General features: G+C 45.6%; 1 protein-coding gene across 1 annotated transcript in view; it reads left to right on the forward strand.

Moving 5' to 3' along the window:
* The window catches only part of FANCC (FA complementation group C), a 320900-nt gene that overhangs the window by 108329 nt on the left and 188201 nt on the right, over positions 1-24370 (forward strand). Inside the window, exon 3 of the mRNA XM_080669394.1 lies at positions 22976-23189. Coding sequence (XP_080525520.1) covers positions 23025-23189 — 165 coding nt within the window. The 5' untranslated portion in view covers positions 22976-23024. The remainder of the gene's footprint in view (positions 1-22975; positions 23190-24370) is intronic.

Below are 24370 nucleotides of genomic sequence, written 5' to 3' on the forward strand. Positions count from 1 at the left end.
AAATGAATATAGGCATAGACATCCACTTGAAGGCATGTGCACTAAGCAGAATTATAAGAGCGTCAAGGGTATACACTCAGGTCAATATCAAGGATGTTAGTATTGTTCAAAAGATGTGCAGTCAGCTCTCAATTGTCTAATAAGTGTGCTGATTAACAAAAAAATTAGTGCAGTTGTGAAAAATGTTGAAATCACCATGAATCTAAGAATCATCCCATTTTACAAGGCATGCATTTTATTTATTTATTTGACCTGCATGGCACTGCCTTACAGGCAGTCCTCGGGTTATGTCGGACTCAACTTATGTCGTTTCGTGGTTACGTTGCATCTCCCATTTACAGTATTTATAAAAAATAAAAAGTTCCATCATTTCGATGTATGTACATATGTGCTTTATGTTTTTATTACTTATTTACCACAAGTAAAGGTCAGGAATTGTTATCTTTCTTTTAAATTTTTTTTACTGTTTCACTTCATTACTGCTGTGTATGTGCTCCTGTTGCAGAAAACCGGAATAATCAAACAATGCAGGAGAGTTTGGAGTCACACTTTATTCACCGCGGTGGGCTTAGAGAAAATGAATTCAAATTCTAAGCAAGGCTACAAGCAGAACTTCCCTTTTTATTAAAGAGCCGGCCCTATGTGCGCTTAGTGGTTATCTCGCTGCTGGCCTTGAAAACAACACAGTTCTATCCAATTAAAAAAATGCACCTGGCATGGCATTGAGAGTATGGGCATGGGCATATCTAGTCTCTGGCCTACAAGGTCAGACAGCTAAGGTTATCTTCCTCATTATTCAAGCAGGCTAAAGCAGGCTAGAAAGCAAAGTTATTTTTTTAGAATAAGAGGCCGTCTAAGAAAAACAGCAGAGAATTCTAAACAGCAGTTTTTTACAAAATAGGGGTTTTCCTTCTCATTCCCCCGCCTTGTCCCACAAGCTTTTCAGCCTTGTGGTACAATAACCACGGGATGTTATGGTGAACAGGGGTGTCGAAACTCTTTTACTGCTTCCTGCTGGAAAGGGGCGCTGTCCAAGGGGTTAACATCCCGTTTCTTCCTCTTGGAGAGGTTTGTAGGGAATTCTTCTGGCTTGTAGGACCATTTGAAGTTTAAAGGCATCTAGACGGGATGAGATAAAGCGAGTTAACAGATTTAGAAGACATGGTCCTAGGGTTATGGCTATGAGTAGCATTAACAGTGGTCCTGTCAGTGGAAGGAGCCATTTCCAGACTCCCCCCCCCTCCCCCCCCATGCAGCCCAGGTCTCAGATAACTCCTGTCTTATTTTTGAAGCTCGATCAGCTAGTTTCTTGGCCCCATCCCTTACAATACCGGACTGGTTAGCATAAAAACAGTATTCTTCCTCAAGGAACAGGCACAGCCCCCCTTTCTCCGCTGTGAGAAGGTCTAGTCCTCTTCGATTCTGGAGAGTAACAGCTGCCAATGAGTCAATCTGATCCTGTACTGCAACAATACTTTGAGCTATTTCCTCTAAACTGTCAGCAAGGTCTTTGGATAGACTCTGATAGTAGGAGAGGGAAGTTGCCAGTCCCCCTATTCCAGTGCTAACCCCTGCTGAAATGCCAAGTGTTACAAGGAGAGGGATTAGCTGGACTGCTCTTTTGTATTGGATATGGTGTGTTACCGGGACAGGCAAGGACTGATTGTTGGGGGCAATGTCTATTTCAGGGGCTAGGTAAACCAGAGTGCAGGTCCCAGTCCAGTTAGCAGGTAGACAGAGATAGGTATTGGTGCCACAGAGGAAGAAAATTCCCTGGGTCTACAAATAGAAGGTATTCTCAATGGTAAAGAGGTGTGTGAGCTTGCTATTCTCCTGTTCCCAGACAGAGAGAGTTCCTGCCAAGGTTGCCCCTGTTAGAGGCTGAAAGGGGCCTCGAGGATTATTTTGTGTGGCCCCAGAGGTGGTGCAGTCTCTACCCAGAATTTAGAGTGTGTGAGCCCATGGGAAGGGAGGCGAAGGCATGAGGCCTGTCGGTTCAATGTGCAATCCTTCCATGGGTGAAACCTTGAGCAGGTGCGGGGTCGGCCTGAGCAGAACTGAGAGGTGTCAGTGGTTGGGAAGGCTGCTGAAATGGTGGGCCCTGCTGAAAATCGAACAGGGTTCCGAAAAGGAGCTGTTTGGGTGACAACATAGTTAACCCAATTAGAGGCAGGTTTTAGGTTGAGAGTAAAATTGCAGAGGTGTTGATCAAGATGTCACAAAGCATCTCCTTCAGGGACTAGCCTCGGGTTCTGGCGGCACTCATAAAAAGACAAAATGAGAATTATTAGAAAGATAAAAACAATAATTATCCAGAAATACCAGAGCATTTCGCATTTAAGAGAAGATAAGAAAGAAAGATTAGTGTAAGGAAGAATTCAGCAGGGCATTTCTGAATACCTTTGAGCAGGTTATCAGCCAGGTCCGTTGTTTTTCTTGAGGGTGATCCGCAGGGGGTGTTTCTGGTCAGAGGTCACCTTCCACTCAGGCTGGGCGTCGCTTGGCTGGTGGTGGCCTGATTTCACCCGAGAGTGGTGAATCCAGTTGTTCAGTCCTGCAACCTTGAGAGCTGTGGGAGTGGTTAGTATGACTGGATAGGGTCCCTTCCAAATTGACTTAAGGGGCTCTTTTTTCCAGTCTTTTACCCAAACCTGGTCTCCAGGTTTATAAGGATGTACAGCTGTTCCTAGAGAGATGGGTAGTCGGTCAGTAAGCCATCTGTGGATCTCAAAGACAGTTTTTCCAAGTCCTTGTAGTTGCTTCTGGATTTCTAAGTTTCCTATTTCCCCCAAATCTCCCTTTGGCCGAATTAAGGGAGGGGGTCTACCATATAAAATTTCAAAGGGAGAGAAACCTACTCTGGCCCTCGGGGCACAGCGTACCTGCAGGAGTACAAGAGGCAAGATATCTGTCCAGGGTAAGGTTATCTCTTGACATAGCTTAGCCATAGTCTGCTTTAGAGTCTGGTTCATGCGCTCTACTTTCCCTGTAAGCTGTATGTAGGCTCCATCTAATTCCTAAAGCCTTAGTTACCTGTTATACTATTTCTGCTACAAAGGCTGGGCCATTATCAGACCCTATGGTCAGAGGCATTCCATACCGCGGAATTATGTCCTTTAACAATGCCTTAGTGACTTCTCTTGCCTTTTCTGTGTGAGTGGGATATGCCTCGACCCAGCCTGAAAAGGTACAAACAAAGACTAGTAGGTATTTATTTCCTCTGCTAGGCCCTATTTCAGTAAAATTTACTTCTAAGTCCTCAAAGGGAGCTTGCCCACAGCGCTGAACTCCTATTGGTCCCACAGGACCCTGTTTGGCATTGTTCTGTGCACAGAGGAGGCAACGCTGAGAAACTGAGGCACACAAGGAGGGAAGACGAGCAATTAGGTAATATCTGCCTAACAAGGCTTCTAGGGCAGTCTTCCCTAAATGAGTGAGTTCATGCTGCTAGAGGACTACCTTATGGGCTAACTGTTCTGGGACATAGACCCTATGATCTGGGAGTATCCACCAACCTTCCTTTGTTCTCTTGCCCCCTTCTCGCTGAGCCCATTCCTCCTCCTGCAGAGTGTACTTTGGAGGTTCAGGTAATTCGGGGGCCAACATGATCCGTGCCAGTGCTGCTTGTTCTTTGGCAGCCTGCTTTGCTGCGGCGTCAGCACGCTGGTTTTCTTCTGACACTGAGTCTTTCCCTTTCTGGTGACCTTTGCAATGTGACAGCTATTTCTTTAGGTTCCCAAACTGCTTCTATTAATTTTAAAATCTCATTTTGATTTTTGATTCCTTTTCCTCCTGCCCTCAGGAGCCCCCTTTCCTTGTATATAGCCCCATGAATATGCAGGGTAGCAAAGGCATAGCGTGAATCAGTGTAGACGTTGGCATGCTTATCCTTACTGAGTTCTAAGGCTCTGGCGAGGCACAAAGTTCTGCCCTCTGCGCTGACCATCCTTCAGGCAGGGCCTGTGCCTCGATTGTCTCAAAGTCTGATACCACTACATACCCAGCTCGTCTTTTTCCTTCATCTAAGAAGCTGCTGCCGTCTGTGAACAATACCAAGTCTGGGTTTGGCAGGGGCTTATCGGTTAGATCTGGCCGGCTAGAGTACCTCCTCTAGGACTTCCAGGCAATCATGTTCAGGTGCCCCCTCAGCAACGGGTAGAAAGGTAGCAGGATTAAGAGTTCTTACTGCTTCTAATCGTACCCACGGGTTCTCACTTAACAATCCTTGGTACTGAGTCATCCGAGCATGAGTTAGCCAGTGCTGACCCTTTGCTTCCATTAGAGTAATAACAGAATGAGGTACTTTTACATTTAAGCTTTGTCCCAGGGTAAGCTTATCTGCTTCTTTGACTAATAATGCCGTGGCTGCAAGGGCCCTGAGACACTGGGGCCGCCCGGAGGCAACTGGGTCAATCTGCTTGGAGAGATAGGCTACTGGTCTTTGCCAAGGTCCAAACTCCTGGGTTAGAACTACCCCTAGGGCTACCCCACTCTTCTCGTGAACAAAAAGATTAAAGTCTCATGTCACATCTGGTAGCCCGAGTACTGGGGCCTCAGTGAGCTTTGCCTTTATGCTGATGAAGGCTTTCTCCTGCTCAGGGCCCCATACAATGGGTGCCTTCTTTTCCTCTTTTACATCTTTTAAGGAGTCCCTGCTGAAGTAGCTGGTCTAAGTGGACCTGAATTCCTAGGGTTTCTCCCGTGGAATTGGATATTGGCGGATTTTGACAGGCTGTGCCCCAGGCTTTAAGTCAATTAGTATCGGGGCATGGTCTTTGGCCAGGCCAGGGGGATTTCCTTCTGCCCAGACCAGTGGGAATTCTTCCTCTAATTCAGGCTCTAAAGGCGAGGCCTTTGACTGAGGGGCATAAAGTCTCCATTCTTCCTCCCGGGGCACTGCTAAGGACAGGATCATTGGAGAAGTCTCCTCACTTAGGCGAAGCTGTGCTGAGCCATTTGGAGCAAAAGTGATTTCTGCCCCCATTTTGGCTAAAAGGTCTCTACCCATCAGAGGTACTGGACAATCTGGCAAGTATAGGAATTCATGAATTACTCGGTGGCCGCCACGTTGGCATCGGCGAGGCCGGCAGAATGGTCTACGGGTCTGGTCTCCAGTAGCTCCAATAATGGTGACCTCCTTTCCTGAGAGAGGCGCTACTTTCTGTGTGACTACTGAGTGCTCTGCTCCCGTATCAACCATAAAGTCTACAGTCTGGCCCTCAGTTTTCATTCTGACCATGGGCTCGTGGGGGCCCAGCTGAAAAGAGCCCGGTCTGTCCTAGTCAGAGTCAGCTGCTGCCAGCCCAATAAGGTCTGCTTCAGGTGGTTCTGGTTGATAGCGACTGGGTGGAAAAGGGGACCCTATCTTCTTGCTCTGCCGTTTGGGACATTCATTTTTCCAGTGCCCTGTTTCCTTACAATAGGCACACTGGTCCCGTCTCAGACTTGCTCTTCCTTTCCCTCCTGATCTGTCTTCTTGCTTCCCTTTTTGGGCTGTCTGGGGGCCCGAACCTCTGAAAGCCGCTGCTATCACATTGGCCCTTCTTTGTATTCTCTTTTCCTCCTCTTTTTTTTGCTGACCTGTCTCGGTTGATGAAAACCTTGTTGGCTATCTCTAGCAGTTCACTAGCATTTTTTCCTGCAAACCCTTCCAGCTTCCGTAATTTTCTCCTGATATCAGGCTGGGCTTAGCCTACAAAGGCAGCATTTACCATGGTTTGTGTGTCCGGGGACTCAGGGTTTAAGGGAGTGTAGATCCGGTATGTCTCACACAGTCTCTCATAGAAAGCTGCTGGACTTTCATCAGGCTTCTGGAAAACCTCAGAGATTTTAGCCATATTGGTGGGCTTCTTGGCTCCGGCCCTGACCCCCTGGAGGTGAGCCAGCTGATATCTTTCTAGCCTGGTCTTTCCGTCTTCTGAGTTTGGGGACCAATTAGGTTCCTCATCGGGGAGGGCCTCCCTTGCCCATCTGTCTGTGTCTAATGTCCCTGCCGGGGCCTGGGTCTGGAGCCACTTCCGAGCCTCTGTCATTACTCTCATACGCTCCTCAGTGTTAAAGAATGCAAAAAGGAGCTGCTTGCAGCCCACCCAGGTGGGCTTCTGGGTCTGGAAGATCATTTCTAGGAGGTCTATCATGGCCTGAGGTTTTTCAGAATAAGCTGGGGTGTGTTGCTTCCAATTCAGAATGTCACTTGTGGTAAAGGGCTGATAATAATAGACCGGCCTTCCATAGTCTCCATCAAATCCCTTTTTAAAATTTTTCAACATGCAATTGAGAACAGTGGGTTTACTCTGTCCCGACCCCATAATGATCGGTGGTGCGAGACAGACAAGGGAGGGGGTGACCTGTTTTCACAGATCCTCACTCAGATGCCCGCCTGGCCGCGTCCCTTAGGAGCTTAGATTCGTCTTAGCTAAGGTGCACCCGTATAAACCCTGGGCCTGGTCACCTCCACGTGGGGGTGAGTCACCGTTATGCCATATGACGAATCGCGGAACCGCAGGTTGGGGCCCACTCGGACTCCGTAACCGAAGTCGTGGAGCCACACAAAGGAAAGGAGAGGGCAGGCCCCCTCCCTCCACACTCACACACTTTCACCAGACATTCACTCAGAGTTTAAACAACAATCTACCTGATTCCTGATTAATTTGCCTGAGGAAGCCGTATAGCTTCCGGGGAGGTGATCAAGCTCCCCCTTCCACTCACTTGGAGTGGGCTGAACTGACGGGGCCCCTACCTTACCGATTCTGTCGACAGGTCCAGAAGTGTCCGTCCACTCTCTCCAGTTGCTGGCCGGGTCCTGGGCTGAGGTCCGGGAGCACCCAGAGTCCCCCAGTTTAATTCTGCTAATTCAGCAGAGCGGCGCCTCCCGGAGGCCTGTCCAACGCCCCCCGGGCCCCAAACCCGGTCCACTCACCAGAGGCTAAAAAGCCAAGCATGGGTTGGTTTTCCTGGGCCAACGCACCAAATTATGTTGCAGAAAACCGGAATAATCAAACAATGCAGGAGAGTTTGGAGTCACACTTTATTCACCGTGGTGGGCTTAGAGAAAATGAATTCAAATTCTAAGCAAGGCTACAAGCAGAACTTCCCTTTTTATTAAAGAGCCGGCCCTATGTGCGCTCAGTGGTTATCTCGCTGCTGGCCTTGAAAACAACACAGTTCTATCCAATTAAAAAAATGCACCTGGCATGGCATTGAGTATGGGCATATCTAGTCTCTGGTCAGACAGCTAAGGTTATCTTCCTCATTATTCAAGCAGGCTAAAGCAGGCTAGAAAGCAAAGTTATTTTTTTAGAATAAGAGGCCATCTAAGAAAAACAGCAGAGAATTCTAAACAGCAGTTTTTTACAAAATAGGGGTTTTCCTTCTCACTCCATGTGAGTGACGTAGGTGCTTATGTAGGTGGGTTCTGACTTACGTCAAAAATCAAGTTATGACGCGCCATAGGAATGGATCTCCAATGTAACCCAAGGACTGCCCATATTTTGTCTGCTGGAGCACAGACCATCTTATTCTCTCATCAGTTATCCTCCCTAGTGGTGAATTGGATGTCTCTCCCTCCTTGTGACAATAGCCCTCTCTGGGCAAAGCAGTAGCCACATAGCTAAGGGATGGTGGAGGCATAGGCAGGAGAGAAGAAGATTGTTAACTACCCAAACCCCCCACCCCCCTAGAGCCAGGATGGGAAAAATAGCCATTGTTTGAGAACATGAAGTAAGAAGAGGAAGCAAACACTGGGACTCTATCTCTGGCCAATTCTGGTGGCTTTAATATTTTCAGAGAACTCAGCTGAAAAATAGAGAAAACTTTCAGACTGTTTCAAAAATTTAAATCCTTTGATTGTATCCATCAAGTACTTTGTTTTGATTAGCATTTATAAACTATAACACTTTTTCTTTTTTCCCTTACTTTGGGGTAATGTCTATATGTTAATGTGTTTTTTTGTGTGTTTGATTGTGGAAAGTAACATCTAGAAAAGCACATAAACATGACTTACACTTTAATAAATTATTAAAATATTAGTAGAGATATTATTGCTGTCAAAGTCAAGAAATAGAATATGGCACCCCTGAGAGCCATTTACGCATACCCTCCAGTAGCACTTCTTCCCTTTCTCTAATGTAACAGGTTTCTTGACTTTTTTTTAGGATAATCATAGCAGTTTAGTTTTACCTGTTTTTGAACTTTTTGTAAATGAATCATATCTCATAGGTTGGTTTCTTTTTCTCAACGTTATAATTGTCAATTCAGCTCTCTGCCTGTAGCAGCAGTTGCTAATTTTATTTATTCATTCTCTTGATTGGCATGTGGGCTCTTATTAATTTGTAAGCTTAATTAATATTTATGTACACTATATTCTATATACCATGAGCAGAATGTTCATAGCAGCATTATTTATAATATGCCCAAAGTTATCTTCAAACAGCAGATCATCCACAAAAATCAGCTCTGCAACGCACCATAAACCAGCTGCTTATATAGGGTAGGACAAAGATTACATGGGGAAGTAGGAAATACAGGCATGGGGAAGTAGGCAGTGGGGGCTGGGGCGGGACTCTATTGTTTGGGCAATAAGGTTGTTAAGCTTTCCATGATAATTGGCAGTTCTTGAATGAGAATGGACCACATTCCAAGGTTGACTCCCAGGTCCAAGTTTGATTGCCAGGTCCATGGTTGACTCCCAGGTCCTGGGGGGCATACAATTCCCAGCCAGGTTAGAATGTCCTTTCTTTAATCAGAACAAGGCAATCATGGTTAACAGAGTATTGTTACAGAATTTACCAGGTGACCGAAAAATACACAGGGAGTACTCGGAGATTCAGGAAAAACCCATTTATTTTCAGATGTACTAGTACATTGACTCTGGAGCCTGTTTCCAAATCCTGAGTGAGTGAATATGGAGGAAGCTTTTCCTTTATACCCTTTGGTTTCTTTGTTCCCCAAATATGGATCAGGCTTCCGGACCTTTCGCAGGCTTTGCAAAAAGCCCTGTGTATTGGCATGGGGGACATGAGACCACATCCAAAGGCCTGGCCTGGTGCTAGCACTGATAACCTCCTCTGGGGTTTGTGTATGGTTCATGGTTTCTGACCTCTGTAAAATGGGAGTGTTCTGGGAAATAGGTTCTGGAAGACAGGACAGGCATCAATGGAGTTAATTATCGGCTAGCAAGAGTGTGCGTTAGAAGGCAGGTTACTGGCACAGATTCAGATTGCTAGCCCGCCCCAAAAATGGAATCATCAGTATGATTAATATTTCTTGTAATATAGCTAGTTCCCAATATTGTTTTTGCCCCTAGCAGGATCACCTTAATTCATTTTCAGTTTCATACTTATTCCGTAGTCTCTGTCGGGCCTGGCTCACTTCTGAGTCACCCATACTCTCAGGGTGCACCCTAATGGGCCCCAACCCTAAATGTGGGGTGCTTTATCAGGAACTCACTTTGGCAGCCCTGACATCCTATTTTTACTCTTTAGCAAGGCTTTCAAAAGAGCTGATTTGCCTCTTAACTACTTCTTGAGCATCAGAAATGCCTGCCTAGGCCTTTGCAACCATATGTATACAAAATCTTTCTCTGATAATTCCACATTGTTTTTCTGATTCTTTGATGGTTTTTGTGTTATGTTATTATATTGCATGTAGCCTTATATAATAACTTGAAGCAGGAAGGTTGGTCTCCATTACCTTAAGTAGAATTGAAATTGGATGCAATTTTAACTTATGTTTACATTAAATATATCTGATAGATCCTTCCTTCCCTCAACTGGTGGGCGGAGTATGATGTAACGGGCTTCTGCCGCCGGGACATCCCCGAGACATTGAACCACCAATCAGCATGTGCCGAGTGCCCTGGGCCCCACCCCTTCCTGTTCCTCCCCTCAAAAGGTGTGTTCACCACTGCATGTGTTGCTGTCTCCCCAGTCTGCGAGGCAGTCCAGCTGGGTCCTCCTTCTCCTCCTCCTCCTCCTCTAATCCTGGTTTTTCTACCCTCTTCCGTAATGAATCTCGCTCGTTAGTATGGAATAAACTTCCTCCTTTAACATGCCTTGGTCTCCGACTCCCATTTCCTGCACCTCGAACCTTACATTTGGTGCCATGAAACCCGGGAGGGTGTGAGCATCCCATTTGACTGTTCGCGGTCCGGGGTGCCCCCCTCTTCTCTCCTCGTGGCTCGGGACCCTCAGGCTTCTAACCCCCGGCTCAGCAGCTTAAGCGGTAAGTTTCAGCCCATGCTAATTCCTGGCGGTTCTCTGGCGTCTCTGTCCGTAAACCGCGGCCCGCGTCAGAGATTGCCTTCTGGGCGTAGCCCTCTGGGCCCCTCCAGGAGGGGTTCCGAACCTGGGGAGGCAGCGAAGATGTTCCTGTCGCCCCTCGGTTCTCCGGCCTTTTGGCCTCTGTCCGGACCCCAGGAAGTAGGGGAGACGTACCCTGCTGTCCCTCGGGTTCCCCGTCCGTAGCCTTGGCTGGGACGCTGGTCCTTAGCCTCCTCTACCTGACCCCAGGTTTTGGTATGGGCAATCAAAAATCTAAACTGGATCCTAAGACACCTCTAGGGTGTCTCCTCACCAATCTGGCTACTTCTGTATCATGGCATGGCCTCAGTATGAATTGGGATGGGTCCAGATGACCCGAAAGTGGGACTTAACATCCTCACTGACCTTAATAATTTCTGCCAAAGAGCCAGAAAGTGGCCCGAGGTCCCATATGTCCAGGCTTTTTTTTTTTTTTATCTGCGCTCCCGTCCCTCCCTCTGCTCCTTCTGTTCCACAGCCCAGGTTCTCCTAGCTCGCGAGAAACCCCCTTGAACCAGTCCTCAGCCCCTCTCTCTGTCTTCTGACTCTTTCGACCCAGCAGATCTTTCATTTCCACCCCATTCGCTCCCACCACCCCGCCTTCTGCGCCTTCTCTTCCTCCACTTCCTTCTTCACCACAGCCGCCCCTTTCCCGGCTGGCGGCCGCCGCTGCAGGAGCCACCGTCGCCGCCTCGGGCCGTGAGCCAACCAGAGACTGCTGCGCAGCGCGAGAGCTGCCCGCCTGCCGTCCCGCCAGCCGCTCCAAACAGCTAAGTGAGATTTCTGTTTTGGTTTGCTCTTCCCTTGTGTATTGTGAGCAGCCGCCATGTTGGCCGCATGGCTTGCTGTTCCCATGGGGCCGCCATCTTGAAACAGCAAGTCCCGCCCCGCTCTGGCCACATGGCTTACCGTTCCCATGGGGGCCGCCATCTTGAAATAGCAAGTCCAACCCCTCTCTTTAAATAGTTACAGACCTCCCACAGCCCTCCCCTGCAGGCCCGGCCTGGTGTGGCCACCCGCCGCCGTGCTCCTCCTCCTCCTCTGGCCCACAGCCCACTGCCTGCTCCGCCACCCCCTCCTCTAACGCCTTCTCAGACCCAGGTCCGAGATCCAGTGAATACGGCATTAAAGGGTTGTTTTTTTTTTTTAATATTTTGTTGATTTTTACAGAGAGGAAGGGAGAGGGATAGAGAGTTAGAAACATCAATAAGAGAGGAACATCGATCAGCTGCCTCCTGCACACCCCCTACTGGGGATGTGCCCACAACCAAGGTACATGCCCTGGACCAGAATCGAACCTGGGACCCTTCAGTCCGCAGGCCGACACTCTATTCACTGAGCCAAACCAGTTAGGGCCATTTAAGGTTTTAATGAGGAGCAGGCAGAGTAAGCCCGCCTTCGACAAAAGGTGAATCTGCAAACCCAATCCTTGGTAGCAGCTCTGAGGCCGACGGCAGCCTTGCATGGTCCAAAGGGGACTGTGCGTGGTGGGGGTGCAACGAGAGGACGAATGCCACCTGGAAGATGATTCAAGTGCAGAAATGAAGGCCATTGGGCAAAGCAGTGCCCTGGCCCCTGGCTCCAACCAAGCCCTGCCCAGTGTGCAGTAAAAGTGACTGCCCCTGGAAAAGTGATGGGTCCTCTGTGTCTCAGCGTAGAGGGGCCGCCCTTCCAGGTCATGACCTGCCACTGGCCATGACTGAAGACTGGCCGAAGACTGAAGATGCCCGGACTCGACAACCCCCATCACCCTCGCCGAGCCCAGGGTAACGCTCAAGGTAGCGGGTAAGCTGGTCTCCTTTCTGGTCGATATGGGGGCTACCTGCTCTGTCCTGCCCTCCTTTTTCCGGGCCACTCTTCCCTTCCACGATCTCGGTCATGGGTATTGAAGGCAAATCACCCTTTAATGCTCTGAAAACTGCTTTGGCATCAGCGCCTTCTCTCCCTGCCACTCACCTGGACGGTCCTGCCCCAGGGGTTCAGAGACAGTCCTCATCTGTTTGGCCAGGCCTTAGCCAGAGACCTCCAACAATGCTCATTAGAACCTAGCACGCTTCTCCAGTATGTAGATGATCTCCTTCTCTGCAGCCCCTCCCTGGGCATGTCTCAGAGGCATACAGCTGGCCTCCGCTGGCAGGATTCTTCCGCCATTGGGTCCCAAACTTTGCTCTCCTAGCTAAGTCCCTATACCAGGCCGCTAAAGAAACACCAGTAGGCCCCCTCTCCTCACCCTCCCTCGTTTGCCAGGCTTTTTCTAAGCTCCGGGATACCCTTCTGGCATCTCTCTCTCTCTCTCTTCTGGATATCTCTAGGCCTTTCTAACTATTTACTGATGAAAGACAGGAAATAGCTATGGGGGTTCTCACCCAGCCTCTAGGGCCAGCCTTAACCCCCATAGCCTACCTGTCCAGACAGCTTGATCCCATGTCTGTTTCATTCTGGGAATTACAGGCTTTAGAAAATTTGTCTACTAATAATATACTCTCTGTGCAGTAGTAGGGCAGAGAAAAATGAAAGGGAAGGGAATTTTTAAGTATTATATGACAGTGCAAGCAAGACTTATGCAAATAGTGTACAGAAACCTCACTCATGCATTTTGACCAACAGGCATAATTTGGACATGATGGTAGATTGCTACTGGGCACACCCGGCTTTGTCGCTTGGAAGATCAGTTCAGCGAGTGAAGCCTGCCATAGCTCTTCCCAGAATATAGACCTTTCACACGTGCTTTAAACCAGTGGTTGCCAACCTTTCGGACCTCATGGATCACCAGTGGTCCGCAGACCCCCAGTTGGTGACCGCTGCTTTAAACAGTACTAGAGGCCCAGTGCACGAGATTCGCCCTCTTGCGGTTTGTGAGCCCTCGGGGGATGTCCAACTGACGGCTTAGGCCCACGCCCCGCTGGGAAAGCAGGCTTAAGTCGGCAATTGGACATCCTTAGCGCTACCGCAGAGGTGGGAGAGACTCCCGCCATCGCTGCTGCACTCACCAGCCATGAGCCTGGCTTCTGGTTGAGTGTCTGCCCTCTGGTGGTCAGTGTACTTCATAGTGACCGGTCGCTCTGCCGTCCGGTTGATTTGCATATTAGCCTTTTATTATATAGGATTACATCTGCTGGGTCAAAGAGCTGAGTAGAAGATTGCTTCAGCATGGACTCTGAAGCACTCTTCAGTGCAGTGACTCTTGGTCTGGGCCCTACCCATATTTTCTCATTGGGAAGCAAATGGGTAGCATATAAAGGTCTAAAACCTGTGCAATATGAGTTGCCTTCAGAATCACCGAGATATCAGCCAAGCATTTTTCCTTTTAGCAGGTATAAAGGCACAGTTATTTACTTTATGTTTATTATTTTTGAGTAAGTAATTAATATACATGACATTTAATTGAAGAGGTACAAAAAAGTATACTGTAAAACTAAAGTTCTTTTTCTGCACTTATTCAGCTACCTAGGTCTCCACACTGGAGGCAACAACTGGTACTTGTTTCTTGTGTATCCTCATTTAAAGGTCATATCCTGACTTGACACAGACCATTGGGTCACAAGAAACTTCTTAAAGTGGCAGGCCCTCTATGTTTGTGGGATTTATATCCCACCATCTGAAATGTATACAAGGCTCCTGTATCTTCTTACTCTCCCTATTCTGTTAGCCTGATAGCTTCAGGGTTGTGGACCATTGTAATGTGCTGTGTCCTGAGTTGATATCCCTTAGGCAGGTGAAAGTAAATTGCTTTCGCATGTCTTCAGTTTATCACAATGGAGAAATGCATTTAACGGCTTCATCACTGCATTCTAGGTGCCAAGGGTGGTATTAATTTTCTCCAGTTGGGCTCCACACTGAAAGTGCAGTTTGAGTTGGAGTCACCATTTGATCATGTTTATGAAGTCTAATATTATTGAGGGGCCCTTTGGCCCCTTAGTTGGGGAGGTGAGGTTCTCTGAATCCCCAGATGTGTGGCATTGTTCTTTTTATAGTCCAGTGGCTTTCACCTGGTCATTCCTACTGGAGGAACATGAGTCAGGGGCCCCGATTGCAGGTGATACCCCATTAATCTGTATTACCTTCTTGTTCCGTGGACTTCTGGTTTCCAATTCCCTAATACGAACAGGAGTTCCACTCCCATTTTCCCTAACTTGGGCCAGCAGCCAGTCCTAAATTTCCTTCCTGTCTTCAAAGGTCTGTTGACTGTAGCCCACTATCTGGTACCAGTTTGTATCAGGCACTGTATCAGTTTCAGGCTGTATCAGTTGTTTTTGTTCTTTGATTAAAAATCAGAGAAATCAGCAGTGGTTAATTTAAGGGGAATAAAAGGTGTACAAGAAGAATTTATTGGAAGGCCGCTGGATAGATAATAGAAATAAAGAGAGAAGCACATAACGTAGGGTAGCTCCAGGGATCTAGACAAAGAGTCTCTGAATGACTTAGTTCCACCTTTATGTCAGTCTATTCAAGATCCATATTCCCAGCAGAGTCTGGTTTGCCTAACCTGAATTAGCATCCCACCCTTGGCTGATGGCACAAGGTGCCTTGATTAATAGACCCACCAAGACTTGGGGAATAGAGGAGAGATACTTTCCTAAATGAATGTAAGGAGCTAAACCAAAAGAAGGGAGGAGGAATGCTCAACACCAGATGCTTATTCATAGTATCAAGTCAGTGTTTCTTGTTGGGGAATTCCATTTTTCTTTGTGAGCTGCTATCCATCCCAATGCATTGCAACATGTTCAATGTCCTTGCCTACTGGTCACTAAATGCGTGCGGCTCTCCCACTGCTACCATCACAACCAAGACACCACTGCTTCCTGACCACTACCATCTCCTCCTCCCCAACTCCTACCCCGCAACGTGCCCTCCCCGGACTAGCTGTGGCATAGGACATCTGTACCCTGCACTGCATGATCCCCAAAACTGTTGCCATTTAAAACAAGCGGATATATTTCCATTGCTAAGCAAAAGGTTGTTTGTAATTTTGTTATGATAAAATAATGTTTCTTTTCTATCAAAAAGTTCTTCATTTTATTCCAGTTATAAAACAAACTAGTAGCCCTGTGCACGAATCCATGCGCCAGTAGCTTGCTGCGGGGCCTGGCCGCTCCACGCCCGCTGCCCAGAGGCTCTCTGCAGCCCAGAGGCCCATCTGCGCCCTGGCCTGGCCAGAGGCCCATCTGTGGCCGGGCGCGGAATGCTTACCTCTTCGCCGGGGTGATGACACAAGCGTTCCACATCCCAGGCTGGCCAGAGGCCCATCTGCGGCCGGGCGTGGAACGCTTGCCTCGTCGCTGCAGCGACGAAGCAAGCATTCTGCCAGGCCACTCACACTGCCTGCTCTCAGTGGCTGCCCCCTCAGGACTGGGGGACTCCGGTAGGGCTGAGAGTACTGGGCGCCGCCATCTTGTGGCTATGGGTGCTGCCATCTTTGTGACGGAGTGACGGTTAATTTGCATATTACCTTTTTACTAGATAGGATAAGTGATGGCGATATATAACATGGTGATTACTATAGCTAATCCTGTATTACATATTTGAAAGTTGTTCAAGAATAGATTTTAAAAGTATTCATCACAAGAAAAAATTTTAGTAACTGTGGTGACATATGTTAACTAGACTTATTGTGGTGATCATCCTATCTAATAAAAGAGTAATATGCAAATTAACCATCACTCTGCTACACCCACAAGCCACGCCCACAAAACAATCAGGAGCAAGTATACAAATTAACCCAACCAAGATGGCTGTGGCCACGGAGTGAGCAGGAGGCTTGGGTTTCCCTGGCAATGGAGGAAGCCAAGCTTTCCGCACACCCTGGCAGGCCCAGGCCTCCACTCAAGGCTACAAAGTTCCAATTATAGAAGATAAATAAATCCCCCCAAAAGTGGTGGCAGCCACAGAGCTGAGAGAGCAGGAGGCTTGAGTTGCCCCTGGCGATGGAGGAAGCCAAGTTTCTGCAGCCCTGGCCTGCCTTGGCCTCCTCCGCTCAAGGCTACAAAGTTTCAATTATAGAAGATAAATAAATCCCAACAAAAACGGCTGCGGCCACAGAGCAAGCAGGAGGCTTGGCTCCGCTCAAGGCTACAAAGTTTCAATTATAGAAGGTAAATAAATCCCAGATACCAGGGCCTCCACTTGGGTTGCCGGGGGGCATGGCTGGCCTGCAAACCACCACAAGCCCCTCGCCCAGGCCACCCCACGCCCCAAGGGAACCCCCACCCTGATCCGGGACACCCTTCAGGGCAAACCAGCCGGCCCCCACCCATGCACCAGGCCTCTATCCTATCTAATAAAAGAGTAATATGCAAATTGACTATCACTCCAACCCAAGATGGCTGCTCCCATGTGGTCAAAGATGGCTGCCCCCATATGGACACAAGATGGCCGCCACAAGATGACTAGCAGGGGAGGGCAGTTTTGGGCGATCAGGCCAGCAGGGGAGGGCAGTTGGGAGGGACCAGGCCTGCAAGGGAGGGCAGTTGGGGGTGATCAAGCCTGCAGGGGAGGGAAGTTAGGGGTGACCCCGCTGGCAGAGGAGGGAAGTTGGAGGCGACCAGGCCTGCAGGGAAAGGCAGTTGGGGGGGACCCAGGCCTGCAGGGGAGAGCAGTTGGGGGTGACCAGGCCTGCAGGGGAGGGCAGTTAGGGGTGACCAGGCCTGCAGGGGAGGGCAGTTAGGGGCAAACAGGCTGGCAGGGGAACAGTTAGGCATCAATCAGGCTGGCAGGGAGGTGGTTAGGGGGTGATCAGGCTGGCAGGCAGAAGCGGTTAGGGTCTGATCAGGAAGGCAGGCAGGCGAGCAGTTGGGAGCCAGCAGTCCTGGATTGTGACAGGGATGTCCGACTGCCCATTTGGGATCGGGCCTAAACAGGCAGTCGGACATCCCTCGAGGGGTCCCAGATTGGAGAGGGTGCAGGCTGGGCTGAGGGACACCCCCCGCACGCACGAATTTTGTGCACAGGGCCTCTAGTCTCATAATAAATACAAATGTTGAATCATTAGGTTGTACACCTGAAACTAATGTTATAATTCAATGGTATGTTAATTTATAAAATGAAAAAAAGTTCTCTAATTCAGTGTCTCCAAATATCTAAACTGATTTGCACCTAGAGCCATGTGAAATATATAACAAATTTATCAATTTGTTTCTTCAATTTGGTTCTTTATTTAAGGGTATCGACTTTAGAGCCAGACCCTCTGAATTCAAGTTTCACAATTGTAGCTCTGCTGTTTACTAGCAGTTACTTCCTTTGGGCTTTTATGTACTCTTTGGGCAATTACATAATCTCTCACTGCTTCTGTAAAATGATAACTACCTATTTCATAAAGTTATTGTGAGGATTAAATTAGTTAGATGCATAAAGTATTTAATATATTCCCAAGCGCATAGTAAATATGTGTATATAAAAGCTATATTTCTAAAATGGGATATTAATAATTAAGTTTAACATACATAACATAAAAATACCTTACTATTTTTTGGGGGGCGGGGGAGCTTTTAGTTAATCTTTGGGCAATTATATAATCTCTCAGTGTTTCTTTTTTTTTCTTTTTTAAATATATTTTATTGCTTTTTTTACAGAGAGGAAGGGAGAGGGATAGAGAGTTAGAAACATCGATGAGAGAGAAACATCGATCAGCTGCCTCCTGCACACCTCCTACTGGGGATGTGCCCGCAACCAAGGTACATGCCCTTGACCAGAATCGAGCCTGAGACTTTTCAGTCCGCCGATGCTCTATCCACTCGAGCCAAACCGGTTAGGGCATCTCTCAGTGTTTCTGTAAAATGAAGAACTTATTGGACGGCCACTGGATAGATAATAGAATTATAGAGATAAAAAATTAAAATGCTTTATCTGGAAAAGCATTTTGTTATGGCATTTAGCTCAGAACTATAGTTTGAAAAATATCAGTGAATTATTCATTTCTTTATTTAGTATTTATTGTTTGCCCGACATGTGGCAATTTTAGGGAGACAAGGAATTTACATACTAATTCCCTGCGGAATCAGCAACTAAGTTAATACATGAATGCAGGTTAATTACCAATGTAATAGCTGTGGAGAAATCAGCAGAAAGATTTGGAAGCAGGGAGTGGTTTGGTTTGTTGGGGGAACAGATGAGAGACCTGGACTGGACTGGGGTCAGCTGGGGAGAGGAACATGGGAGACGTGATGGTTGCTGGATCTGCATTTGCAGGACCTTAAGAGACTCTGGTAAGGAGCTGGGATTTTTCATTTTACAAGGAGTTAGGGTTTCTTTGCAAGGAAGTTATTGGGAGGGAGTGAGAGAATTTAAGCAGGAATGTGCTGGGTCAGATACACATTTGGGAAAGTTGTTTATGTCAGTTGTGTTAATGGAGTTGTTTTTGTTATTGAGAATAAATTTGAGAGGGGCAGGTGAAGACATGGATGCCGATGGGATGGGATGGGATGGAGGCAGTAGAAGTGTAAAGTGGATGAGATCGAATCAAATCACACATACAGGTGTACTTAGGAAATATTGTGGATTTGGTCCAGACCACTGCAATAAAGGGAATATCGCAATAAAGCGAGTTACACGAATTTTTTGGTTTCTCATTGTATATGAAAGTTACGTTTACACTACACTGTGGTCTATTAAGTGTGCAATTAAAAATACATTATTGCTAAAAAAAAAAAATGCTAACCACTAGCTGAGCCTTTAGTGAATCATAATCTTTTGGCTGGTGGAAAAAAGATTGATTCACTGGTGGAAGTCTTGTCTCAATGCTGATGAAAGTGCAGTATCTGGAAGCACAATAAAGTGGAGAGCAATAAAATTAGGGAGATAGAATTGACAGGTATTGGTGATGACTGGATGAGGAGGACAAAAAGAGAAGGGGAAGAATCATTTTTGGCTATTATATGCATATATTTCCCCTATTCTTAAAGCTTCTTTTCTCCCCATTTAAGCATGAACCTTTTTTAAAATTAAAATTTTAGTACCATTTTAAAACTTTAATCTACCTGGCCTAGATATTTTTAGTACAGCAACGAAATTGTACACATCTTTTTTTTTTAAATCTTCACCTGAGGGTATGTTTTTATTGAATTTAGAGAGAGAGGAGGGAGGAAGGATGAGAGAGAGAGAGAGAGAGAGAGAGAGAGAGAGAGAGGGAGAGAGAGAGAGGGAGAAGAAACCATTTGGTGTACGGGAGCACGCTCCAACCAACGGAGGCACACTGGCCAGGGCAGTTTTACAATCTTTTAAAATTTTTTTCTTTTTTAGTAATAAGAACCTCTTTGTTGATGTTTTTGACATTTAATTGGCAGCATTTTATCTGTTATTCCTTGCTGATGAGGATTTAAACTCATCACTTGCAGAGTAGTCATTTGAAATTAGATAGCTGTGTTATCCCCTGCCTAGGAAAGTATGTCTTTAAAGGCCTACACCTGTTGAAGCAGCCCTCCCTTCTCCTCTGCCTAGTGTGCTTCCCATGTTGAGGAGGCCAGGAGACTGGGATGGTAATGGAGCACCTGGAGTTATTTCCCTGGCTCTGCCTGAGGTACATGCTGGCTGCTTGACTTCGCTGTTCTATTTAATATGCACTTCAGGTATGGTAAGTCAAGGTTATGAGGTTTTATTTTCTGTCACTTAGGACTAGTACACCCCCTTCAATAATTGTAGTTTATCATATTTTATTAAAATATGATTTTTGTCTTGTCAATGAGATTAAGCATATACAGCAACCTTTAAACAGATTGTTCAAATCAATACATGTGAAATGAATTCTTTTACTTTTTTCTAAGAGAAACTGGGAAGAAAATTCATTAGACAGTAATGCATAGAGATTTTTTTACACCTATGCGAAGCCAGAAATGCACATAAAGCGTAAGAACTTCAAAAACATTTCTTAGACACAGACTATTAAATGCCCGTAGATGTTTTTGATTTCCCACTACATTAAAATACACAAAGGAATTTCATATTCTGAACATTTAAAAATAGCTCAATCTTAAAAAGAAAGTACAAAATATTATCAGCTGTGCTTTTTGCACATAATTAGCATGTGCCTGTGGAGGTATAATGACTTTTAGTGTAATGATATTACTCATGATAAAAAGTTCAGATGGTAATGATTGGAGCTACAGCTGGGTGACACATTTAAAAATAATTCAAAATGACTCCACAGAAAGCATGCTATTTTAGTCCCTAGTAATCCCCTTTTTACTCATCAGTGAATTTGAAATCACCAATAAAATATCCTTTTTAAAATGCTTCATTTTCCATTTTTATACACCAACAATGAACTGTCAGAAAAAGAAACTAAAAAAACAATCCCATTTACTATTACAACAACAACAAAAAAATAAGGTACCTAGGAGTAAATTTAACCAAGGAGATAAAAGACCTGTACTTAGAAAACTATAGGACATTGAAAAAAGAAATTGAGGAAGATACAAACAAGTGGATGGATGCATATACCTTGTTCCATGGATTGGAAGAATTAACATCATTAAAATTAAAATGTCCATAGTACCCAAAGCAATCAATAGATTCAATGGAATTCCTATTAAAATATTAGTGGCATATTTCACAGATCTAGAGCAAATATTCCAAAAATTTATATGGAACCAAAAAAGATCCAAAATAGCTGCAGCAATTTTGAGAAAGAAGAACAAAGTTAGAGGCATCACAATACCGTATATCAAATTATACTACAAAGCCATTGTAATAAAAACAGCCTGGTACTGACAGGAAAAACAGGCATATAGATCAATGGAACAGAACAGAGAGCCCAGAAATCATCCCATGCCTTTATGACCAATTAATAATTCACAAGAGCATACAATGGAATAAAGACAGTCTCTTTAATAAATGGTGTTGGGAAATTTAGACAGGCACATGCAAAAAAATGAAACTAGACCATCAACTTACACCACATACAAGAATAAACTCAAAATGGATACAGGACTTAAATGTGAGTCATGAAACCATAAAAATCCTGGACGAAGACATAGGCAATAAAATCTCACATCTCTCATAATATTGTTGCCAATATATCTCCTAGGGCAAGGGAAACAGGAAAAAAACAAATGGGACTACATCCAACTAAAAAGCTTCTGTACAGCAAAAGAAATCATCAACAAAATGAGAACCAACTGTATGAGAGAATATATTTGCCAATGATATCTATATATATAAAAGCCTAAGCAACTGTTATGACCGAACGACTGATCGACCAGTTGCTATGTTGCTCACTGACCACCAGGGGGCAGACGCTCCCACAGCCAGCCTCCTGCGACCCCTCCCCCCAGCCAGCCAACCTCCTGCAGCCCATCCCCCCTGGCTGGCCAACCTCCCTCGTTCCCTCCCCCCAGCAGGTCCCTCCACCCAGCCAGCTGGCCAACCTCCCATGGTTCCTCACCCAGGCCAGCCCCTCCCTCCAGCTGGCCACTCCGATTGCCCCATCGGGGCTGGCCGGCCAACCTCCGGCAGTCCCCCCCACCCCCCTTTGGCTGATCCCTCTCCCGGCTGCCAGCCAACCTCCCTTGGTCCCTCCTCCCTGTTCTTTCCCCTGGCCGGCAGGCCCCAATCAGAACTGGGCGAGATGGCCCTGATTGCTGGCCAGGCCTAGGGACCCCGTCCGTGCACGAATTTGTGCACTGGGCCTCTAGTATATGATAAGGGGCTGATTTCCAAAATATATATGGAACTTACACAGCTCAACACCAAGAAAACACACAATCCAATAAAATGGACAAAGGACCTGAATAGGCACTTCTCCAAAAAGGACATACAGATGGCCAATAGACATATGAAAAAAGGCTCACGGTCACTAATCATCTGAGAGATGCAAATTAAAACTACAATGAGATCTGATCTCACACCTGCCAGAATGGCTACCATCAATAAATCAACAAACAAGTGCTGGAGAGGATATGGAGACAAGGGAACCCTAGTGCAATATGGTGTGAATGTGGATTGGTGCAGCCATTGTGGAAAAACAATGTGATGGTCAGGAAGTCTTATGTGACAATAAACATTGCAGAAAACATTATGGAGGTTCCTCAAAAAATTAAAAATGGAACTGTCTTTTGACACAACGATTCCACTTCTGGGACTATATCCTAAGAATCCCAAAACACCAATTCAAAATGCATGCATCCCTATGTTCATAGCAACATTATAATACCTAAGATTTGGAAACAATATTAGTTATATTGTCACAAGTGCTCATCAGTAGATGAGTGGATAGAAAAGCTTTGAGATATTTACACAATGGGATACTACTGGGCTGTAAAAAGAAAGGAGCTCTTACCTTTTATGACAGCATAGATGGACCTGGAGGTTATTATGCTGAGTGAAATAAGCCAGTCAGAGAAAGACAAACACCGTATGATCTCACATGTGGCATCTAGTGAACAAATTAAACTGATGAACAAAATAGAACCACAGGCATGGGTGCATGGAACAGACTGACAGGTGTGAGAGGAGGTGGGTGGGGAGGACTGGATGAAAGAAGGTGAAGGGATTAGCCAAAGAACATATATGCATAGCCCACAGACACCGACTATAGTGTGATGAGGGCTGAAGGGAGAGGAGGATGGTCTGGTGGAGGCAGGCAAAGAGGGGGAGAAGTGGGGACATTGATAATAATGTCATCAATAAAAAATATTTCGTTTTCCCCCTTTCTTACCGATTTGAATTGTGCTTACTGTTTCCTTCAGTGCTTAACAGGCCACAGTGAAGATACATCACCTTTGCCCCTTTTTTGAGATGGCTCAAGATTCAGTAGGACTTTCTTCTGATTATCAATTTTGGATGCGGAAGCTGTCTGTATGGGACCAGGCCTCCACTTTGGAAACCCAGCAAGACATCTGCCATCACCTACCTCAGTTCCAGGAGTTCCTGAGGCAGATTTATGAAACCTTAAAAGAGATGGTAAGTAGTGGACCAAAATTAATGCCAGCAGGGACTCTTTACCAGATTCACCAAGCCTTAATTTTATCCAAGGTGTGGTATTGAAGGAGTAGAAAGACGAATTTTACCCATAGTAATACAGACAGGAAGTGGTTTCCTGTCTGTATTACCATAATGGTCTCTGACTCATTATGACTTCCGTCTTTTCTTCTTGATTAGTTATATTATCACATAAGACTTCCTGACCATCAGATTGTTTTTTTAATAAATAAAACTTGGGCACTTGTCAGGTAATAATTGGCATTCTTTTAAAGGCCTTTGCATCTCTTAAGTATTGAAGAGTTTACTGAAATGTTTACCTTTTCCTCAATCCTGTTTTAAAGTGGGCTCTACCAAAAAGTGATGAATATTAAGATCTCTTCTTTTAAATATTTTAAGTGGCCTTTTCTGGTAAATATTAAGATTTTGAATGTCTTTATAGTTGTCATATAACTTATTGTATTAAGATTTGATGTATTTTTATTTTGGTGTGATTTATTTTAATAGATATATTTGTAAATTAATGTATTTTTATATTATCAAAATATTATTTGTTTTATATTTATTGTCTCACTTCAAGATGCAAAGCAAAATTGTGATTCAACATAGACATTCTTGTGTTATACTTTTACTCCCATAATCATAGAAGCAAGTAGGAAATTTGAAGAATAATTCATATTGGTGGTATGAGTTCATATGTCTTTTGACATTGCAAAGAAAGATGCAGTCTGTATGAACAACCAATGCTAATTTTAAAATTGTTTTTTATAAGACTTTTGTAACTTGACCTTAAAGTGGTCCCAGGAAGTCTTAAGACTGGCCTTGATGCTGAGACAATGTGAAGAATTTATTGCTGCAGCAGTAGGAAATGCTTATCATTTCACCCTGTGTGCACGTTATCATTTTGGTCTCATTTTTGAACTTTATTTGAAAGATAAAGAAGTGGGAAAAGGCCATTGTACAACAGCATGCATATTTTTAAAAAATTATTTTTAATTTTTATTAATTTCAGAGAGGAAGGGAGAGGGAGAGAGAGAGACAGAAACATCAGTGACAAGCGAGAATCATTGATTGGCTGCCTCCTGTGCGCCCCACACTGGGGACTGTACCCACAACCTTGGCATGTGCCCTTAACCGGAATCGAACCCGGGACTCCAGTCCGC

This window comes from Plecotus auritus (genome assembly GCF_963455305.1).
Source record: "Plecotus auritus genome assembly, chromosome: 5".
NCBI classification, from domain to species: Eukaryota; Metazoa; Chordata; class Mammalia; order Chiroptera; family Vespertilionidae; genus Plecotus; species Plecotus auritus.